The sequence below is a fragment of the Mesoplodon bidens genome, assembly GCF_964165515.1.
Source record: "Mesoplodon bidens genome assembly, chromosome: 10".
Taxonomy (NCBI): domain Eukaryota; kingdom Metazoa; phylum Chordata; class Mammalia; order Artiodactyla; family Ziphiidae; genus Mesoplodon; species Mesoplodon bidens.
The window spans coordinates 68,044,156-68,063,825 of NC_138172.1; the positions used below are offsets into that span (position 1 = coordinate 68,044,156).

The 19,670-nt window shown below is 38.1% G+C and overlaps 1 protein-coding gene across 3 annotated transcripts in view; it reads right to left on the reverse strand.

Moving 5' to 3' along the window:
• SRPK1 (SRSF protein kinase 1) overlaps window positions 1-19,670 on the reverse strand; it is a 90,090-nt gene that overhangs the window by 9,880 nt on the left and 60,540 nt on the right. For all 3 annotated transcript variants that reach the window (XM_081245322.1, XM_081245324.1, XM_081245323.1), the window contains 7 exons: window positions 15,715-15,821; window positions 14,571-14,736; window positions 12,970-12,995; window positions 12,331-12,544; window positions 11,525-11,944; window positions 10,672-10,772; window positions 3,805-3,912 (listed from right to left, as the gene is read on the reverse strand). In XM_081245322.1, coding sequence (XP_081101448.1) covers window positions 3,805-3,912; window positions 10,672-10,772; window positions 11,525-11,944; window positions 12,331-12,544; window positions 12,970-12,995; window positions 14,571-14,736; window positions 15,715-15,821 — 1,142 coding nt within the window. The remainder of the gene's footprint in view (window positions 1-3,804; window positions 3,913-10,671; window positions 10,773-11,524; window positions 11,945-12,330; window positions 12,545-12,969; window positions 12,996-14,570; window positions 14,737-15,714; window positions 15,822-19,670) is intronic.

Here is a 19,670-nt window from a genome sequence, read left to right on the forward strand (position 1 = left end):
AGAAGGACAGCATGTGAGTGATGGGGTTATATTAATTTTTCACTGACTAAAAATAAACCAAGTAATTTAACAGCAGTTTTAAAAAGGACCTTATTGATATAAAAAGTACAGTTATAAGTCAACTGCTAGCCATGGGTCAGTTTTGGTTGACTCAATGGTACTAAGTAGCCCAGACAATCTCAAGAACTGTGGAGTGGATTTAGTTGGGGCACATTCTCAATTCAGACCCATGTCTAGGTCTTGGTGGTTTGCCAGTGTTACGATAGAATAGTCTTTCTCAAAAAATGTATAACCTGGGCTGTACCACTGCCCAGAGCAAGGCCACAGAAGTAGAAGTTTCAGGATTGTCTCTAAAATGTCAGAGATGCTGTGGCTTCTTGCTAGGCATAGCTTGTTTTACATGCTAGCAGTTTGTTATGAAACTGAACTACACTGATAGAACAGATACCTGTTTCACCCTCTAATTATCCTGAGGTTTACGGTCTCAGAGCAGAACAGAAACAATTTGTGATTCTTATTCATCAAAGTTTGTCAGTCTCTTCTGAAACCAGTACTTTAATTTTTCCATCTCATAGTGGGGGATTCAGTGAAGATATTAAAGCTAAAAAAAAAAAAAGTAGATAGTTTTCTAGAAGTTTAAAATATCTAAAATTTTCCACCTAGATACTTATAACTAGTTACCTAAAGTTTTCTAAAAGAACTTTATTTTTGGAACATAAGGTAGTTGCTAGTAGTTACAATTTTATAAATAAGATAACAGTAAAAAACAAAACCAAACCGAAAGATCACAACATCAGAAATGAAAACTAGTAGAAACTCTAGATTACAAAACACCTAGTTGAACATCTTTCCTTTACAGATGAGAAAATTGACCAGAACAGAAAGGCCAAGTCCACCCTAGAATCCACGGCTCCTGGTGCCCACTCCTGTGCTTGTCTCATACTGACCAAAGGGCCTATTTTACATCAGTCAGGGTCATGCTAACAGACAGAGGCAAAATCAGGGAAAGTATAATAAATCCAGTGTGCTGGTACATCCAGATAATGGAATATTACTCAGTGACAAAAAGGAATGAGCTATCAAGTCATGAAAAGACATGGAGGAACCGTAAATGATATTATAAAGTGAAAAAAAGCTAACCTGAATTATACCGTATGATTCCAACTACGACATTCTGGAAAAGGCAAAACTATAGAGATAATAAAAACATCAGTGGTGGCCAGGGGTTGGCAGGGGGTGCAGATGGATGAAGAGACAGAGCACAGAGGATCCTTCGGGCAGTGACACTATGCTGTATGATACTATAATAGTAGATACACGTCATTACAAACTTGTCAAAATCCATAGAATGTTCGGAGAATTTTGAAACATCTATTCTTTATTAATTCTTAATGTTCTTCACGGAGCATTCCCTTCTTAAAACTGTCCTTCTAACTTTGTAGTCTCAATCACTGAAGTGGCAGGCAGTCTCACAACTTGCCTTTTTACCTCAGAAAGGGTCCCAATCTTTCCATCAATTAATTGTACTAGATGAAGGATGATCCATCTCTCCAGGCACTTCTGATATTCCAAGATTTATTTATATTCTCTGAGTATGGTGAAATTTAAAGCACTTTTTCTACATATATTAGCAAAATGAGAGAAATCTGGGGGAACAAATGGGGCTCAAGTTTTCATGATATTGTCTCAAGTCAGGTAAGTGCTTTCCCTCCTTTGGTCAAGAAAATTCCTGCACATGAGCTGGTCCAAAGAGGGGCCAAGGTTAATCCACCCCCCTTTCATCTTTTTTGCCTTTTTGCCTTCTTAAGCCTGACACTGTACATACTATGTTACATAGCAAGCAGGACCTACTGCCCTCAATTAACCCACTACTAAGAACCACATCATAATAAATCAGATGCCACCTACAAACTAGCTGTATTTTGTATGGCGGCATCTCTATCAATTATTTCCTCTACCAACTCAATCCAAATCAAATTCCTCAACACAAAGCTTTAAAGTATGGCAAGAAAGAAGATTTTCTTCCAATGTTCTTTCATCTTGTGCACACAATACCAAATCATCTTCAATTTAGACAGCCCTCCCCCTTAAAAGACCACAGACATGCCATAACAAAATAATTTAGAAGGTCATGCCATATTTAACAACATGGTTTAAGCTTTATCATCTTTGGAAGACAAAGGTTTTCAGGAATGTGGGCGTCAAAGAAATCTATGACACAAAACAGGTTGGGGCTTCTAGTCTGTCCTTTCTCTTTTAAGTTTTCCCCAAAGTTGACTCTAAATACTAAATGTTAATTGAAATGACAGTTTAATATGTTTCTGATTTAGTTCACTCATTTGATGGTCCATAAATATTTATTAAGTACTATTGTATACTAAAGAATTTGTTTGATCTTGTTCCTGTTTCCCGGGAGGAAGCCTCTCAACTCTTGGGCTTTCCAAGTGATAAACGCGCCTTTTGTTATTCATGGTGGGCCCCTTCGGACCACACTTAAGTTTATACTGATGAGGTGACTCATCGTGGGCCCCTAGACACAGTTTCAAGAGGGGGGCTGGATATGCCACCAAGTTGGACAAGACCAACTGTACAATTAGAGGGTTGAGGCTCTGGGCTGAGTGTTGTCAAAACTGACCTCCCAACCTCTCGGGAAGGGAAGGGGGCTGGAGACTGAGTTCAACCACATGACCAATGACTGAATAAATCATGCCTGAGTAACGAAATCCCAGTAAAAACTTTGGGCACCTAAAGCTTGGGTGAACTTCCCTGGTTGGTGATACACACTGACATGCCAGGAAACTGATGTGTCCTAAGGACACAGAAGCTTCACCTTTGGTACCCTCTCAGACCTCACTGTATGCGTGTCTTCATTTGGCTGGTCCTGATTTGTAACCTTTATATCAAAACTGTAATATTTTAGCACTTCCCTGAGTTGTGTGAGTCATTCTAGCAAACTACTGAATCTGAAAGGACAATGGAAACTCCCAATTTGTAGCAAGATGGTCAGGAGGTGCAGGTGGCCTGTGGACCCCAGAGCTTGAAGCTGGTGTCTGAAGTGAGGGTAGTCCTGTGGAAAACTATGCCTTTAATCTGTGAAGCCTGTGAGAACTCTGGGAAGTTAGCATTAGCAGTGCATTGTACCCACTCAAAATGTCCCAGGCCCTGCACCAGACACTTAGCTATACATTACAGACATGGTTCCTGCCAGTACTTAAAATGAGTGGAAGAGAAAAAAGTAAATCCACAATTACAAATTGAAGAGTACACTCCACTTCAGGAAACAATATAATATGAGGCTATCTGTGGGAAGTCATTTAATATCAACTAAGTCTGACTACTTGAGTAGTTGCCTGACAAGGACAAAGCAGCAACTTATGAATCCATGGATGACTGAGCTTCATATCCTGTGAGGTGCAAAGATGGCTGAGTGACTGCTAAACTGTACAGAATGAAGCAGTTTCCCGGGTTTCCCCTAATCTGAAAATAGATCAGAGCTGAGAGGGTAAGGGTAACCTCTCCTCATCAAAAGCAGCACCGCGTCTGAGCAGTTGTTTTTAGCCGCCCCGCAACCCCAATCTGTAGTAGGAAACATTTGGTTCCTTCACCTAACAGGAATTTGGCAGGAACCGAACGGAAAGTCAGATGTTTGTAACTAAGCTTTTAAATTCAGACCTCTCCAGACACGGGATTCAGAGTGCCAGTGATGAGTCAGAAAAAAAATCCTTTTCTGTTCATTAATCCGCTGGCCTACTGAAATTAGCAAATTACCACATAACAAGTTAAAGTCAATGGGAAGAACATTACCATGCACGCTGTGCTCCAAATGTCAGCAGGGGTATTATAGCCAGATCCTATCAGAACTTCCAAGGAGCGATACTGCCTTGTTTGAATATCTTCAGTGAAATGTTTGTGCTGAGTAAATGAAGAAAGAAACAGTATTTAAAAATTCCTTTATTCTAAAAAGTAATAAGTCATGATTGCTTAATAATGGAGATTAAAATAAGTTCACCGAAGCTTTCCCCAAACCAAAGTTCCCATGTGGCTAACTTCTTAAGTATCATTTAGATGTTATTAGCTCCAAACAGCACTTTTCTTTATATGCTGTCTACTCCAAATTATTTCTCTAAACACGAGTCTGAACTTAATACAGATACACAGGTTAGGGAATAACAATCGCTTTTTAAGAAATGGAAACCTATTACCCCAAACAAAAATTAAGTTGTTCACTTGTCTAAAATTAATAACTTGCATTTCAACAAATAAATAATACAAATTTAAGTTCAGTTCAAACTCTTCTTGCTGTGTGCTCATTATAGGAAAATAAAAGATGTAAGTTTCAAGTTTTAAGAACCTTATAAACACCACCTATAAAGACTTCTTGCCCTCATTCTCTTTTGCCTCCCTCACTCCTCCAAAAATATCAAACATGAATCTTGGGGAAACAGAGACCATGTTAAGCACCATGGGGATGCAACCAGCAAAACGTTTCTTTAACACATGTCTGGGAAAGAAAGGGAAAACCTCCATATAAAAGCAACTTAAGAGACACAGTACCCAGTCTGGAATGCATGGATTTTATTTGGATCTTGTTCTAAACAAACAAAATTAGAAGAATGTTTATGAGATAACTGGCAAAACTGACTGAATATTTGATATTAGTGAACTGTCAACCTTTTTAGGTGTTAACAATAGTGTCATGGTTACCTAAAAGAATCATTTTTTAGAAAGCCATATTTTACAAATGAAAATAAGATGCCTGGGATATACCTCAAAATGATCTGGAGTGGGTGTCAGGGTGGGGATATAGGTGAAAAACAGGCAATGAGTTGATAATTGCTGGGTGACACTAGTATAATGGCAGGGGAGTTCATTCTACTCTCTACTTTTGTATAGGTTTGAAATTTTCCATAATAAAAAATAATACAGAAAAAAGAAGGTTCAAATGTGTCATACACAGGAAACAAAATTCAGATAATATTAAAACATGTAGGGCTTCCCTGGTGGCGCAGTGGTTGAGAGTCCACCTGCCGATGCAGGGGACACGGGTTCGTGCCCCGGTCCAGGAAGATCCCACATGTAGTGGAGCAGCTGGGCCCGTGAGCCATGGCCTCTGAGCCTGCGCGTCCGGAGCCTGTGCTCCGCAACGGGAGAGGCCACAACAGTGAGAGGCCCGCGTACCGCAAAAAAAAAAACAAAAACAAAACAAAACAAAAAAAAACCATGTAGTGTGAAAGATGATTTTCTAAGCCTATTAAAACTAAAACAACAACCACAACAACAACAACAACAAAAAACAAGGAACAGCATTTGTGAACAGGAGAAATTAGGCAGAGAAAGCTTCAGGTAGAAAAACCAGCATTGACCAGAGCTCCACAGGGTACTGGACTAAGTTTGCAAAAGAGCAAAAAGTACTTCAGGTGGAGGGAACATCATAAACAAAGGCACAGAAAGACATCTGCTAAAGCCAAACATAGCTAACTGCTAGGTTGAAGAGTTTCGATTTCATTTGGCAGACAAGAGAACACCACTGCACGTTAGTAAATAGGACAGTGTACTGTAAGAAGACTGATAGGACCTGAGAACACCATTCCAGTAATCTTCTGGTTTGTGGTCAGATTTAGGCTTAGTAATGAACATCTGAACAATGGCTGTGGAAATAGGAGAAGGAAGAGTTAAAACCAAGGACATTCACAGAAAGAATGAGCACAATTTAAAAATTCAATTCAAGTGGGAGACAGGAGGAAGAGTCAAAAAGAACTTTGTGGTAGAGGCTGTTGACAAAAACACGGATGGAGAGACTTAGAGAGGGAAGTGGTTTTACAGGAAAACAATGGGTTCAGATACTGAGTTTGAAATGGAATTGTACTACAGGTGATACAGTTAGAAAAATGAACATGCTGTTCAAGGGAGTTGTCTTTACTCATCATGCCTCACTACTGCCTTACAAATACACTGTAAATGATAAATGAGGTCAAGAATCAGCAAAAGTGAAGGTGGATTGGAAACATACACATCCACTCACTCCTGAAACTCCACTTTTGTAGCGAATCCAGTGTTAATTTTTAAAGCATAAACTGACAAAGACAGAGAAGGCAAAGAAGTCAGAGCAATACTATTTAGAAGGTGGAAAGCAGAGAGATCACTGGCAAGTGTCTTAATGGATCCAAGAAAGCTGAATAATAAGACACTGGTGAAAGCGGAGAAGCAGTGTGAGGTATTTCACAGTAGTCCTCCCAAGGCTCAGGATTCGGTGGTATCAGGTATCTCTGGAAGTAGCGGGGAGGGTGGGATTCAACAAAGGAATACTGCTTTAGAATATCTTTTAAAGAAACAGAGCTCCAGAACACAGGGCATGATGCAGTATAACAGCCTTTCCCTGGCCTGACAGACACTTAGAGGTTTTCTCTGGAGTGGGTAAAACAGTTTCTGGAGGATGCTCGGCATGGTTGAGGGGAGAGTACTATTCTGAAAACAGGGAAATTAAGTGACTATATGTAATTGCATGTTGAACCCCAGTTTTCTTGCTTAACTCAGTTTCCAAAACACTAGCAGCCAGGCATTCACTCCCCGGGTAAGAGATCTGAGGAAGACTGTAAGTTTTCTGCAGGAAGTATGACCAATCCAAGACCCTGACATCTGAGGATGAAATGAAATAGCTCAGACAAATCATTTTATAGTGAATGACAGTCAACAAGACCCACCCAGGCACAAAGCTTCCAAACAGCTTTCTGGCACTCCATTCATATGGTCAGTTTTTTGTGTAATGATCCTGAAAAAAGAAGGCAAGAGACACTATGTAAAGAAGAAGAGGACTTCCCTGGTGGCGCAGTGGTTAAGAATCCACTTGCCAATGCAGGCGACAAGGGTTTGATCCCTGGTCCGGGAAGATCCCACATGCCATGGAGCAACTAAGCCTGTGCGCCACAACTACTGAGCCTGTGCTATAGAGCCTGTGAGCCACAACTACTGAGCCCACGTGCCGCAACTACTGAAGCCCACGTGGCTAGAGCCTGTGCTCTGCAACAAGAGAAGCCACCGCACTGCAACAAAGAGTAGCCCCTGCTTACCGCAACTAGAGAAAGCCCGCATGCAGCAACGAAGACCCAATGCAGACCAAAAAAAAAAAAATCAGACACTTGTGAATTACAGGTTGATAAAATGAATATTTAAAAAAAAAAGAAGAAAGTGTCAAAAATGAAAAAATAATCAATATCCTCTCAGAGATAATCAGGGAACCAAAGAACTCTTGGAAAGTAAGGATATAATAGGAGAAATAAGAAAAAATAAGGCTTAAAAGAACAAGCTGAGAAATCTCCCAGAAAATAAGCAAAAAGAAAAATACTAGAAAATAGGAGAGAAAGGTAAGAAAATGAGAGAACCTGCATAAATCTAACATTTGAATAATGAGATTTCAGAGCTAGAGAATTAAAAAAAAAGAAAAAAATCAAGAAAGAATCAAAACCAAAGAATCAGAGTGTCAATACTGAAAGTGCACACTGGGTCTCTTAGCTAATCGATGAAAACAGACCTCATGAGGCACATTGCTGTGAAATGATCCTACAGACTTTCACAGGGAAAAAGGCTTCATACAAAGGTCCAAGAATCAGAATGACTTTGGTCTTTTAGCAGCAATAAGACGGAAAACTAGAAAACAATGGAGCAATGACAAACATTCTGAGGGAAAATGATTTTCAACCTAGAATTTTACATGCAGCCAATTGAGTGTAAAAACAGAATAAAGACATTATTAGACATACAAGGATGCCCACTCCCTCAATCACACACACCCTTTCTGAGGAAGCTACTAAAAGTTGCATATACTTCAAACAAACAAATAAAATAGGGAGGAGATATGGGGATATATGTATAGGTATAGCTGATTCACTTTGATATAAAGCAGAAACTAATACACCATTATAAAGCAGTTATACTCCAATAAAGATGTTAAAACAAACAAACAAACAAACAAACAAAAACAAACAAAAACCGTGATGGAGTAAACCAAGAAAGAAGATCAGAGAGACAGGAAACGGGATATAAAAATAATCTCCAGGACGTTTATGAAAGGAAATCCCAAATGGCAGTGATGCAGCAAGCCTACAGGGCAACCCAAGAGATGAACACAAATTAGCAGAGCACAGGTTCCAGGATAGAGCTCTTTAGGAAGAGAAAGTTGAAACAATACCCAAGGTATCCATGTGTATTAAAGTGTAATCATAGCACTGGATCAAAGTGTGGGGTGGAATTAAGTGATAAGTAATACAGAGACAACTAAGCAAATGAAACACAGTGTTAGGCAGAAAGGGAAAAGGAATCATACCACAATATATGCTTAGTTCAGCTGAAAACAGCATTAGAGTCCTAATAATGTAAACATGGAGTCATTTAGCCAAAAGTCATATTAAATTGACAAGATAGGGGATGGTTGTAGTGGTAGATAAGTCCTACTTTCCAGGAGGCAGAAATACCTAAAACTGAAAAAAAGAATTGGAAGCAATATACCCAAGTTATTTATTAGCAAGGCGAAGGTAAATACCCTCACATGGGGAGTGACAAATTGGCAAAGGGAGGGGGGACAGATTTTTGAATCAAAATCTATGTAAGTGTCCCTAAACTATATATGTATGTGCATAACTGATGAGCAAAAGTGTAATATTTTAAAAAACCAAGCTCTTTGAAAATCATGTAAAATTCCATTACCAAATACCACACGCTGCTGTGCTTAAGAGACCAACAAGATGTGAGATTAGACCAGGATCCAGCAGGACAAGGCACCCATGTCCAGTTCACCACTGTCTTAGTGCCCAGGTCAGAATATGTGCCCATATATTTGCTGAATGAATAAATGGATGAGAAGAATGTAAAGTCATTTTAGCATAGAGACACATTAAAAAATATATATAATAGTTGAAGAGAGAGAGATTAATTCTGTTGTAGTAAAAATGACAGGAAAGACTGCACCCAAATAAAGCAGAGTATGCCAAATGCATAACGCAGGCATGAAGGAAGGTGTTCCAAACACAAAGGCAAAGGAGCTTGAAACATGATGTGAGCAGAAAACTGACAAACATCTGAAGTTTATACCATGTGATATTTGTTACAGAGTCAATATTTTCCTCTATAATTGTTTTACTTAAATATTTAATGAGCACCTCCTATGTATCAGGCACTGTTCTAAGTACCATAGATATAGCAGTGAATGAAAAAAATCTCTGCTGTGATGGGACATACATTATAGCGAGAGGGATATTAAACAAACAAGTATCTAGTATCAGATTGGGTTAAGTGCTGTGGAGAAAAAAAAACTGAGGGAGGAGAGGAAGAAAAAGAAAATGGGTGTAAAGAGTGGTGGTTTGCTAATTACTGTATGTTAGGTGTTCAGGGGAAGATCTCCCTGGTTAAGATGGCATCTCAATAGGAACGTGAAGAAAATGAAGGAGTGAATTATACACATTATCTTGGGAAGAGAATTCCAGGCAGAAGAAATAGTAAGTGTTTTTTGCTTGGTGGTGTGTGGGCCATGGTAGGGACTTTGGTACTCATTCTGAAGGAAGCCACCACAAGGTTTCGAGAATATCTGACGTGACTTGCATTTAAAAGGATCACTCTGAGAGCTATGTTGAGAACAGTCAGTAAGAGGGAAGGACAACAGAAGAGAGAAGCGAGGAGGCTAATTAGTCACCCAGGTGAAAATATATGGTGGCCTGGACTGTCTGGTGGCGTGGTGAAATAATTCTAATTCCTTGAAAAGCTTTTCTACATTTCTATCAGTCAGCGTTAAGCACTGACTTCATTTTTTCCACAAAGTTATCACAATATTCTAGAATCGATATTGAAAGTGAGATCCTTCTAGGTTATGAACCACTAGATATAGGATGTCATGTGGAATGGGGAATTTGAAGTACAAAAGTAAACCTAAGACCTATTAAAGTGGATTTTGCCTCAAACAGTCTCTAATATCCCTGTTTACAAAGCATATAGCTCTTTGAATAGTATCATTTATGTGCAAATCATTCTATTGTAGATTTTTTAAAGATATTCATTAAAAATAACACAAAAAGCATTCTTAACTAGGTAAACAACAGTATTAATATGACACTATACGTCAAAAACCTCCTTTAAAAAAAGTACCCAACTTCTGACTTAGTAATTTCATGTCTAGGACATGTCCTAAGGTCAACTTCAAAAGACTCATGAGCAAAGATGTTCATCACAAAGAACTGTCAAGACTATGTAAAGGTTATAGTATACTGGCAAATACCACATAACCAACTGAATTTGACGTAAATTTCTGGTTGACAAAAGTGTTCGAAATATATTACATGAATTAAAAGGTTACAATTAATAAGTTAGATGCTGATTTTAAAAATAGGAGGAAAGTATGAACGTGGGTATTGAGAGTACGAAAGTCAATGAGGATATAGATAAAACAAAACCGGCCAGGAGTTGACATTACTGAATCTGGGTGACAGGTACCTGGAATAGGGGTAGGATCATACCATTCTCTCTACTCATGTAAATGGTTAAAAGAAAAAGTAAAAAAAAGTTCACTAAAATGTTAACTGGCAATTTGGGTATAGAACTGCAGATGTTTTCTTCTTTTAGCATAACTAAGTCCAAGTTCTCATTTATCCCCAGTCACTTCAAAAGACTGAGACAAGTTTAACTTACCACCCAACAGGCATTTCCAAGATCAGCAATCTTCACTTGGAGCTTTTCTGCATTTTTTGGCTCAAGGGGATTAACAAGAAAATTTCCAGCAGTGGATTTTCCTATAGACAACAGGTATCATCAATAAGACTGTTCAATGAACACAGAAATATCCAAAGGTTAATGAAACTCTACGAAGTAATTCACCCAGGTCCCCCACTGGCAACTTACAATAAATTTTCTAAAATAAACCAAGTAAAGCAACACCTTGACTTTCCAGAATTAAAACCTCTGCCTTCACAGCAATAAGTAAAATGCTGTATATTCACTGTTTAACCAATAAAAATCAAACTGAGCTACACATTTACACATTGAAGGTAACTTGGACACCTGCTGTAAAGCTACATTTATAACAACAATGGTACTTTTAGTTTAGAAATTCATGAAAAATTTTTTTCTATGTGGTGAATTTAAAAAAATTGTATAGCTGATTTACAACATACTAGTTTCAGGTATAAAACATAGCAACTCAGCATTTTTATAGATTATACTCCATTTAAAGTCACCACAAAGTAATGCTATATTTCCCTGTGCTGTACAATATATCCCTGTAGCCTATCTATTTTATTATATATGGTAGCTTGTTCCTCTCAATCCCATACTCCCACCTCTCCTTTCCCCTCCTCCCTCTCCACACTGGTAACCACCTATCATTCTCTATACCTGTGAGTCTGTTTCTGTTTTGCTGAACTCATCTGTTTTATTTTTTAGGTTCCACAGATAAGTGATAACATACATTATTTGTCTTTTGTCTGTCTGACTTATTAGAAATTCATGAACATGTTATGCAGGGAAGGAGTACTGGGGAAAGTACCTTTGTTGTCTAGTGGTCCATTATGTTCTTGCTCTTGCTCATCTTCACAGGGTATCTCCGCTCGAATGCTTTCTTGAAGTTGGCTAATGTCCTGTTCACTGAATGACCGGTCTACATTTGATGAAGGCTGGCACATCATGGTATCTGACACCTCAGAGGTTACAGGTGTACAGGAGTCTGTTTCTTGAGATGTGCTGCTGTCTCCATTTTGGGAACTTAGAAAACTAGGTTCCTGCTTCAAATTTTGGACATCACAGTCATTAGCATTATGTAGATCCTGTTTAAGCCTCAATGTTTCTTTATTATTGTTCTCAGTATAATTAACGACTTCAATTACTCCATTGCAATTTATTTCTGCTGCACCACCCTCTACACCATGTTCCGTAAGTGTCTGATCCTGGTGAATGGTACTTGACTCTTCTAAGGAACAAAGACAAAAAGGATGTACGTGTATGCATATGCGTGAAAGAACAAAAAAAATCTCTCCACAAGATTAAAACGTTTTCTAGAACTTATACAGGGTGACAAAAAAACATGACTGCACATCTAAAATCTATTTATGAAAGGACAAAGATCTTCTTATTCTTACCCAATTGCTAAATGAGGTCTACGCTGCATTTCCTGAGAAAAGTTAGAAATTACGTTTGAATATTACCTACCTAACATTTATGACAAATTCTGTATTCTTACTGTATAACGACACCCCCAGAGATGTTGTATATGCATGAAACCACTATATTATAAAACAATGATAAATTAATGTTAAAGTTTGCTATAAAGAAATTTTTGTGATGCTCTATTTATACCAAGTTTTTCTTGGGTCATTTTATTAGGTGGGTTCTCTTTCAAGGGTCTTTCAACAGGACTCTCTGATTCTTCTTGCTTGTTTGGTCTTTTTTGCCCAGGGCCCGACTCTTTCTCCATTTCCTCAATTTCCTGCATTCGCTTCTCTAGTAATTCTGCCTGGCGCTTCTGCTTCTTCTTCAATTTCTTCTTCTTATTCTTTGACATTTTGTCAGCCTGGGCAGAGATTACAAAGAGATAAAGCCTTCAGGTGGCTAATCCATTATCCCCAGTTGGAGAGAACTGTTAATTTTAATTACTTCCTAATTAAATTCCACTCTTGTCGTAACATAGCACTTAAGCTTTTCATTAATTAAAAAAATGCAGATACTCTTAAGAAACCAAATTAAAACAAAATTAACAACAAATCTTGGAACTCTGAACAGTCTGTGGGGCTGGTCCACTCTCATGCTCAAATTTATGGAAACCTCACCAGTACAAACTTGCTGAAGATGCACAGGAATTTATTGGAGAAAATTACAGAAGCATAGGAATATATTTTTTTTCTGGTTTCCAAACTCTAAATAAACTGTGATCCATAACAGAAGAATCCCTGCCCATTGCCCATAGATCAGAATTAAATATAGAAACACTATACTTACTGGTTTAGGCTGGGGTGCAGTACTGACTGAAAAGAAAAGAAAACCAAGTAAGAATCCTGGCATTCAGCAAGCAATATAAACTAAGACACCCTACCAGAATGAAGTCTTTCTTGTACAGTTTATATTGTAGAGAGAACTACTGTTTTTAAGCAATTTTGGTAGAAGCAACATTATTTTTTTAAAAAGAACAAACAATGCATACAAAAGTCAACAAACTTAAAATAAATTTAAATAAATTCTTCTCCAGATAGCATCAATATATGCAAAGAACCAAGTCCTTCTTTCTGACTTACATCATTAATGCTGCTAAAAACTCATTCCCGTGTACTGCTTAAAACAGAAAAGGATAGGCCAACAACCCTCTCACCCTCACCCAGGACTAATTCTTCCCTGTGACACTTGTCAGTTTTAAAAGGAGAGTAGCATCAAAAGCTACAGTAATTTATTACATAGCATGTTATGGATATTAGTTTAGCTTAGGTGGGAGGTAGAATCTTCAGTCTTCCTTAAAAAAAAATTTTTTTTTTAAATTGTGGTAAGAAACTTGTAATATACAATTTCCCTCTTAACCATCCTTAAGCATACAGTTCAGTAGTGTTAATTTCACATAGTTGTGCAACATTTCTAGAACTTTTTCATTGTGCAAAAATGAAACTCTAGGGCCTCCCTGGTGGCGCAGTGGTTGAGAGTCCGCCTGCCGATGCAGGGGATACGGGTTCGTGCCCCGGTCTGGGAGGATCCCATATGCCGCGGAGCGGCTGGGCCCGTGAGCCATGGCCGCTGGGCCTGCGCATCCGGAGCCTGTGCCCCGCAACGGGAGAGGCCACAACAGTGAGAGACCCGCATACCGCAAAAAGAAAAAAAAAAAAAAAAAAAAAATGAAACTCTATGCCCACTGAACAACTGCCCCTTGCCCCCTTTGTAGGTCTTCTTTTTCAAAGGAAGTCTCTGGATAATTGATATTTCAACTTGAGGATCAAGAGGGTTCCTCAAATATAATTAAACTACTAAAATTAAAATCTGTACCACAAACGGAAAAAAATCATTATAATCATAGTAGCCACCATTTATTTAACGCATAATACTGTGTGTGGCATACTACTAACTGCTTTAACATGAAATTTAATCCGAGTAACTCCTGCATGAGAAAAAAGAAGTCAAGTCATGTGCCCAAGGTCATTCAATGAATGAAGCAAGGATTCAAAATAGGTGTGTCCACTCCAGTGCTTAAACCCAAGCTCTTACTAGCAATGTTATCTTGCCCCTGCACAGGGATCACTGATTCACATATGTGAGCATGTATGAACATCAAAAAAGACCATCAAATCACAAGAGAAAACATTTTAACAACAACATGAATCAGCTTTTATAATACACAACATATCTGGACCTAAAAGGCACAGTCTTCTTCCTCTACGGGAATAATACTGAGTATAAAAAGTCTTTTGAAGGCTGGAACTATTTTTTATGTAAGTACTTACTGTATCTTACTGTTAAATGAATTAGTGGTGCTTTACTTTTACTTAACTGTCAGGTAACAGAATAAAAACAAGAACTTCTCTTAACTTCTAATGAAAGTGAAGTCCCCAAAGAAAATATACCTGCAGATCCAGAAGGTGGAGGAGCTCCAGATCGCTGCCATTCTGTTGCTTCTGCAGCCAGCCTCCGGATGTACTGTTCATTCACTGACAACAAGATGTTTTCTGGTTTAATGTCAGTATGGATGATACGGCACTTGGTGTGTAAATAATCCAGACCCTGTAACACCTGAATGGGAATAGAGCAGTAGACTTGCAAACACAAAATACAAGTCTTTCTGGAGAAGGAAAAAATCACAATACAACATTTTGAAAAAATAAAAAGTAAAAATGATATGGTAGTTTTCTACTACAGAGAAGAAAGCATTTTTTTTAAAGCACAACAAACTTCCCCAGAAAGATTAATTGTAAACTATGAACAAAGGCAAGAGTTTATTTACAATAACAAGTTCTTCCAAGTTTTACAAAGCTAATTCTATTTGGAGATATTTATTGATACATTACAGAGACGAAGAATAAACGGTTGACACTGTCCTTTAACTACTGAAATGTAGGTCATGAAAGAGATTTAGCTATCTTTAAATTCAAATTTCCTTGTTGATGAAGAACTGAGGTCTCTTGCTTCCCAGTTTGGAGCTCTGTCCAACAAAACACATTATCTAAACAAACTGTTTGCCCTCTGAAGTATTACCACCTTCCTGATGACAAACTTCTTCACTATATATTGAAAGCTATTTAGAATATGAGAAAATGCTCATGAATAATGTTATATAAAGAGACGATAATAATTTGACAATTTTCTATTAATATATAATCAATTTTCACAACCAGAACTTCTGGATAAGGGCTCCAAATTTCAAAAATCAGCTCCCCATCTAATGATTATTACAGAAGATGAACCTGGGGGAAAATGGTTATGCTAAAACATTTAAAAATAGAATAAACACAATAAACCCTAGGGGCTGAATAAATAATTTCAGCAATTAAAAAAACCTTGTTTTAAAAATAAAAATTCTATTGGAAATAGGAAACTCCTGACACTTTAAGAATCTAAAAAAATTACCACATACAAACTATTATGTATAAAATAAATAAGCTACAAGGATATACTGCACAACACAAGGAATATAGCCAATATTTTATAATAACTATAAATGGAGCATAACCTTAAAAAAATCCACCACATAGAAAATATTAAGATACATACTTGTTGAATAATTTTTTTGACACAAGGCAAAGGAAGCCCTTGATAATTGGACTTGATGATCCACTTGAGCAGATGATGCCCCAAAACTTCAAACACCATGCAGATATCTAGGAGTTTGTTAAGGAGGAAAAGGGAGACAGAAGAGAAGAAAGGGGGCAAGACAAGCTGTGTTCCACCTCAATGAAATTATTATTGTATTCTTTCAGTATAAAGAGTTATAGAGCTTGACTAAAAAAGAAAATCTAGCTGTCAATATTCTGAAATTCTAAAGGTTAATTAATGTTTTAGTCACAGAAAATACCCAAAGTATGGAAAACTCTGGGGTGTGCTGGTTTATTAATAAAACTATGCACATTAAAACACTCAGTGATAAAAATAAAAGTGAAACATATACATAAAGTTAGTGAAAGCACTAGGCTTAAGGTATTGATTAGTCTCTTCCCTGATGTCGAAACTAACGTCCAGGGTAACAACGCCTACTCTCATAGTATCAAAGCAAGGAAAAATAAAATTGGCTTTAGCGAAAGAAGACAAGTACCAAAATGAGCTAAAAAATGTAAATATCAACATTTAAAAAAAATAGGAAACTGACTTGCTTTATGCTCTTTACTTTACAAAACTAATCTTGATTCTACTGCCACCATGTGTTCTCTTATGTATGAACACCCTAATCACGCCTCATAACAGGAATACTCTTTGGGCCTAGTAGTGCCAGGGCTAGGGCACTGCAGGGATTTTAGTCAGAAGATGTTGGTATTTTCAACCTCTAGAAGCTTCTACATAAATTGGAAAGTCAAGACATACATATGTAATAATGATCTAGTGCTCAGACTTTTGATTTAAATAAGATTCTCTGCTAAAGGAAAACCTGGACTCCTTAAAGAAATGGCCAAATCCAGGGAAAACCTGGAATACCTTGCTGTGCCAACAGTAAGGAAACACATCAGGAGGAAACAGGAACCAGCTTGAAGAAGCCACTGGCCAGTTAAGAATCTGCCTGACAATGCAGGGGACACGGGTTCAAGCCCTGGTCCAGGAAGATCCCACATGCTGCGGAGCAACTGGGCCCGTGCACCACAACTACTGAGCCTGTGCTCTGGAGCCCGCGAGCCACAACTACTGAAGCCCACGTGACACACCTACTGAAGCCTGTTCGCCTAGAGCCCAGCTCCCCAATAAGAGAAGCCACCGCAAGGAGAAGCCTGCGTACCACAACGAAGAGTAGCCCCACCTCGCCGCAACTAGAGAAAGCCCGTGTGCGGCAACGAAGACCCAACGCAACCAATAAATAAATAAATAAATAAATAAATAAATAAATAAATAAATAAATAAATAAAATCTATTAAAAAAAAAAAAAAGAAGCCACCGGCCAAAGCTGAGAACATTTTAAAGAGTGAAGTTATGAATTAGCTTATAAATTAAAAACAGAATGAATCCAAATGGGATAATAAAATAAGTTTGTGTTCAGGGGAGGAAAATGTCTTCTTCAGAGAAAAAGTCAACTAATAAATACATAAAGTATGACAGAAATTAAAAAATTACCATTTTATCATCACTATAGTAATAACTGAACTGATTCAGATAAGAATTAATGAATACTAAAACTACTAAGTGAAGATTGCTAGGGGAAAAAGAATTCTCACAGTGTCACACTATCACCCCATAGGTTGCTTATTAATTATAAAAGGAAAAAGATACTTTTAAACAGGGATATCGAGCAGACACTGCCTTAACCATGTAATCAAACATATCATCACCAATGATAAGCACAAATTCACATTATGTGCCCTCTGATGTAATACACTGAGAAGAATAAAACATCCATGTAGTATACTTGACAAAAATGATTAATGAACTTAATCATGAGGAAATAATCAGACAAATCCAAATTAAGGAACAATACAACTGGCCTGGATTCTCTGGCCAGTGGCGGGGGGCGGGGGGGGGGATGAGTGAATGCCATGAAAGGAACCGTTCTTAATTAAAGGAGATTAAAAACGGGACATGACTACCTCAGAAAATACAAACCAAAATAACAGGACGATACTATTTCAAACTCAACAGAATAACTAAAATAAAAAGACTAACATGACCAAATGTAGATGAGCATATGGAGCAATTAGAACTCCCATATTATGCTAACATAAGAATAAAATGGTACAACCACTTTGGAAAACTGGTTGGTAATTTCTTAGAGTTAAACAAACATCTAGGAACTTCTGCTTCAGTCAAGATCGAGTAACAGGGACTGGCTTAACCCTCTTGCTTTAAGCGACAACAAAATCAGACAAAATACATAAAACAACAGATTTAAAGACCCTGGACAAAGAAGACCTCCCTGAGAGATCACTGTCTTCTTACTGTCTTGAGACTCTCCAAGCAAACCCCTTGAGTTAAACAGACGGAGCTGAGAGTCCTGGGAGATCAAGGCAGCAGCTATGGTTCACAGAACAATACTAGTGAGGAGAGAACTGCAGAGAAAGAGAACCCTGGAGATCTAAAAAGGGGATCCCCCTCAAGTATTCAGTAGAGTAGTAATCAGCATAGGTATATGAGGAAACTACTAGAGGGGAAAAAAATCATCTGAAAGGATTAGAGGGAATAGTGAGTGCCCAGCATTCTCACAGGGCTCCAACAGTATCTGCTTTCATCAAAAGGACTAGAAAAATTCAGTCATAGGCCAGAAATAAATCCACACATATATGGTCAATTAATTTACAACAAAGGAAGGAGCCAAGAACTTACAATGGGGACAGTAATTTCAATGAATCATGGGGGGAAAACTGAACAGCTACATGCAAAAGAATGAAACTGGACCATTATCTTACACTAGACCCCAAAATCAACTCAAAATGGATTAAAGACTTGAACATAAGACCTGACACCATAAACTCCTAGAAGAAAACACAGGTGGTAAGCTCCTTGACATTGGTCTTGGCGATGATATTTTGGATCTGACACCAAAAACAAAGTCAACAAAAGCAAAAATGAAGAAGTGGACTACATCAAACTAAAAATCTTCTGCAGAGCAAAGGAAACAAAATGAAAATGAAAAGGCAACCTATGGAATGGGAAAAAATATTTGCAAATCAAAGATCTGATAAGGGGTTAATATCAAAAATATATAAAGAACTCATATAAATCAATAGGGGGGAAAAACCCAATCTGATTAAAAAATGAACAAAGAATCTGAACACATATTTTTCCAGAGAAGACATACAGATGGCCAACAGGTACATGAAAAGGTGTTCAACATCACTAATCATCAGGGAAATGCAAATCAAAACCACAGTGAGATACCACCTCACAGCTGTTAGAATGGCTATTATATAAAAAAGACAAGTGGGGCTTCCCCGGTGGCGCAGTGGTTGAGAGTCTGCCTGCCGATGCAGGGGACACGGGTTCGTGCCCCGGTCTGGGAAGATCCCACATGCCGTGGAGCGGCTGGGCCCGTGAGCCATGGCCGCTGAGCCTGCGCGTCCGGAGCCTGTGCTCCGCAATGGGAGAGGCCACAACAGTGAGAGGTCTGTGTACCGCAAAAAAAAAAAAAAAAAAAAAAAAAAGACAAATGATAACAAGTGTTTGTGAGGATGTGGAGAAAAAGGAGCCCTTGTGCACTGTTGGTGGGAATGTAAACTGGTACAGCCACTATGGAAAACAGTATGGAGGTTCCTCATAAAAACTAAAAAGAGAACTACCATACATTCCAGCAATTCCACTTTTGGGTATTTATCCGAAGAAAACAAAATCACTAACTTAAAGAGATGTGCACCCCCATGTTCACTGCAGCATTATTTACAACAGCCAAGACATGGAAGCAACCCTAGCGTCCACTGATGGATGAATGGATAAAGAAAATATGGTCTACATACACAATGGAATATTATTTAGCCATATGAAGAAAGAAATCTTGCCATTTATGGTAACATGGATGGACCTTGAGGGTGTTATGCTAA